Source organism: Anopheles aquasalis, chromosome 2 (assembly GCF_943734665.1).
Source record: "Anopheles aquasalis chromosome 2, idAnoAquaMG_Q_19, whole genome shotgun sequence".
NCBI classification, from domain to species: Eukaryota; Metazoa; Arthropoda; class Insecta; order Diptera; family Culicidae; genus Anopheles; species Anopheles aquasalis.
Window position 1 is genome coordinate 88,678,147 of NC_064877.1, and position 2,500 is coordinate 88,680,646.

Sequence of the window (2,500 nt, forward strand, 5' to 3'; positions counted from 1 at the left end):
GCCGCGATGCTCCACAGTTAGTACATTATGTTTTCTCGCGTGCGCTCGAGTGCTTGGGGCTGAGGCCACAGCAGCAGGGGAGCATCGTCCCGAATCGTCGGGCCGGCGAGAACCCGAAAGCTAGCGCTGGCGCCTCGGTTTGTTTACTTATTTCCAAAGCTTCGGCCATGTTCGGGCCATCCTTATCCCGATATCCTTATCGGCATGCGCCAAACAAACGTGCAGAGGCGGAGTCAACTCGATCCGCGATCCTTTACACACCGGAACCGCAAACGCGACGCATCTTTGGAAGGTTTCTTCTTCTTCTGCTTCTCCCTTGTCCTTCTTCTGCTACTACTGCTTCTTCTCCCAAGCCCCCTTTTCCCAGCGGGTGGCCGAACATTTCCTTTCCAATTTTCATCGCAAATAAAAGTGCATACACGATATCTCGTCTCGTCTCGTCCCGTCTTATGCCTTATGCCTTATATTTCCTTTGGCCAAGAGGATTGGTGGTGCCTTTGGTGGAAATTTGCGACAAAAAAGGGCCATTCCGACGATCGGGTCGGGCGAAGGCGCAGGTACATAAGCGCCGCATAAGCGGGCGCCTGGGCGGGCCACAACTATTGCACTTTGCGCGAGAATTTTCTTGCTTGCTTGTGACGATTGCTGCTAACATATGTACATAAAATATGCCATAAATTGCGACTTGTATTCTCGGGGCTTGATTATTTCCTTGCTTCATTATTAATCTTTTTCAATGAGGAATGCTCCAAAATTCAAATGTCTGCTGCTGCTGCCGCTGCTGCTGCTAGTGCCTGTGTGTGCATACATGCCGTTGCAATTCGCGCCCACACCCACCATACGGCCACGCTGAGCAAATATTCATATACATTTAATGAAACTCCTCTTTAGAATGGCGTCTAGCGCTGTTCGAGTAAATCAATTCGCTTTCGATTATACGACCACCGATGTTTTGTGAACGCGGTGGTGCTACTATATTTACTTTTTGATTATCTTGCCATCGGGGTGCGGTATATGCCGAGCGCCAAACGGAGGACAGCGATGGGGATTTAGATTGCGAAAGCCTTTACAAAATGGAGCTGCTCGGAGGTAGCTTCTGTTTGGTACAAATTTATACTTCTGAATGCAATCGTTCCTGCTAGTGCGCGCTGATGGTAATGTACGCTTACATAACGATTTGCATGTTGAGGTATAGCTTTAAATGTATGCTACCTTTATTTCCATTCGCTGGAAAGGATTTCAACCCCAATAATGTTCACTGCATGATCCACTTTCGAAAGGACTGCAGATTTCTGTGTAAATTTTATAACCCTATAGGATCTTTCGTCTTGGTTTCGGTTCCTTGCGATGTAGCATTAAGCGGTTTTCTGTGTCTTTAGCTCGCAAGATTAGAGTACGAACTACATGCAAGTGGATGCCAATTCAATAGCCAGATTAATTTGTTTTACGAAACCCATACTATGCAACATTAATTTAATTTAATTTCTACACTTTGGGGAATGGTTTACATAAAAAAACTAAACCGCAATCCTCTCATACTTTTGACGAAAGGCGGTTTTTTAACGATTGTTTAAATTTAAACTCAACTTGCCGCTCAAAACGGGACGCCGTTTTCGAATTCGAAATAATTGGCGACAAAATTAAAAAGCCAGAAATCATATAGAGCCTGCCACCATTTCCACGGCCATTTTCCAAGCCAAAAAATAACAACAAACTTATTTCTGAACAACAAACTAATATTCTTATTTGCCGCGTGAAATTTAACAAAAAAGGCTTAAAAAAGCGAAAAAGTAATACTAAGTAAGCTACTAAGTTGTTTGAGCATCTAGTCTGCCGACGCTTCAAAAAAGGAAAATGTCGCTTCCGCTAGACGCGGGTGAAATCCTCACCCATTTAAACCAGCTCGGTTATCGTAATATATCGGCAGAACAGCTAAAAGAGTTTCAAAAAGGTGAGCTCAGTTCTGTCCCTACCATTCGTTGCTTACTTTACTTTGTCACTCTCCCGTAGACCTGCAAAAACTCATCAAATTCGACACACAAATTTACCGCGGCGTTCCGGAGCCACCGCCAGAAAATGTGTTTGAGCGGTTACACACCGAAAAAACCATCAGTTACCGGGCGAAGCAGGCCCGCGCCTCAAAGAAGACTGAAGTAATCGATTCTTCCGACAAAGAGAACCAGGCGGAAGCCACCAACAAGACTGCTACTGCTGCATCTGCTAGGTGTAAGGACGACAAATCTACCAAAATGTGTAAGTAAAGCCAAGGAGCATCTGTCCTGTTGCTTTGCCTAGCTAACGAAGCTATTTTCCACCGCAGGGATACGGCCGAAGAGCAGCCAATCGTTCCGGCGGAGTGACCCCGTCGCGCTGTATCACTCGTATCAGAAAGACTGGAACAAATTCAAGCTTCCCGGAGAGAACGATCATTCGGAGCTGCGCTGGAAGATACGGACCAAGCTGCTGGGGGAGTGACGGAGAGAAAACAGACTGCTGATGG

The 2,500-nt window shown here is 45.9% G+C and overlaps 1 protein-coding gene across 1 annotated transcript in view; it reads left to right on the plus strand.

Moving 5' to 3' along the window:
- The first annotated feature begins 1,716 nt into the window (after positions 1–1,716).
- Positions 1,717–2,500, plus strand: part of LOC126571239 (uncharacterized) — an 835-nt gene continuing 51 nt past the window's right edge. The window contains exons 1-3 of the mRNA XM_050229586.1: positions 1,717–1,951; positions 2,011–2,253; positions 2,321–2,500. The exon at positions 2,321–2,500 is cut by the window's right edge and continues 51 nt beyond it. Of these exons, the coding sequence (XP_050085543.1) occupies positions 1,855–1,951; positions 2,011–2,253; positions 2,321–2,475 (495 nt within the window). The 5' untranslated portion in view covers positions 1,717–1,854 and the 3' untranslated portion in view covers positions 2,476–2,500. The remainder of the gene's footprint in view (positions 1,952–2,010; positions 2,254–2,320) is intronic.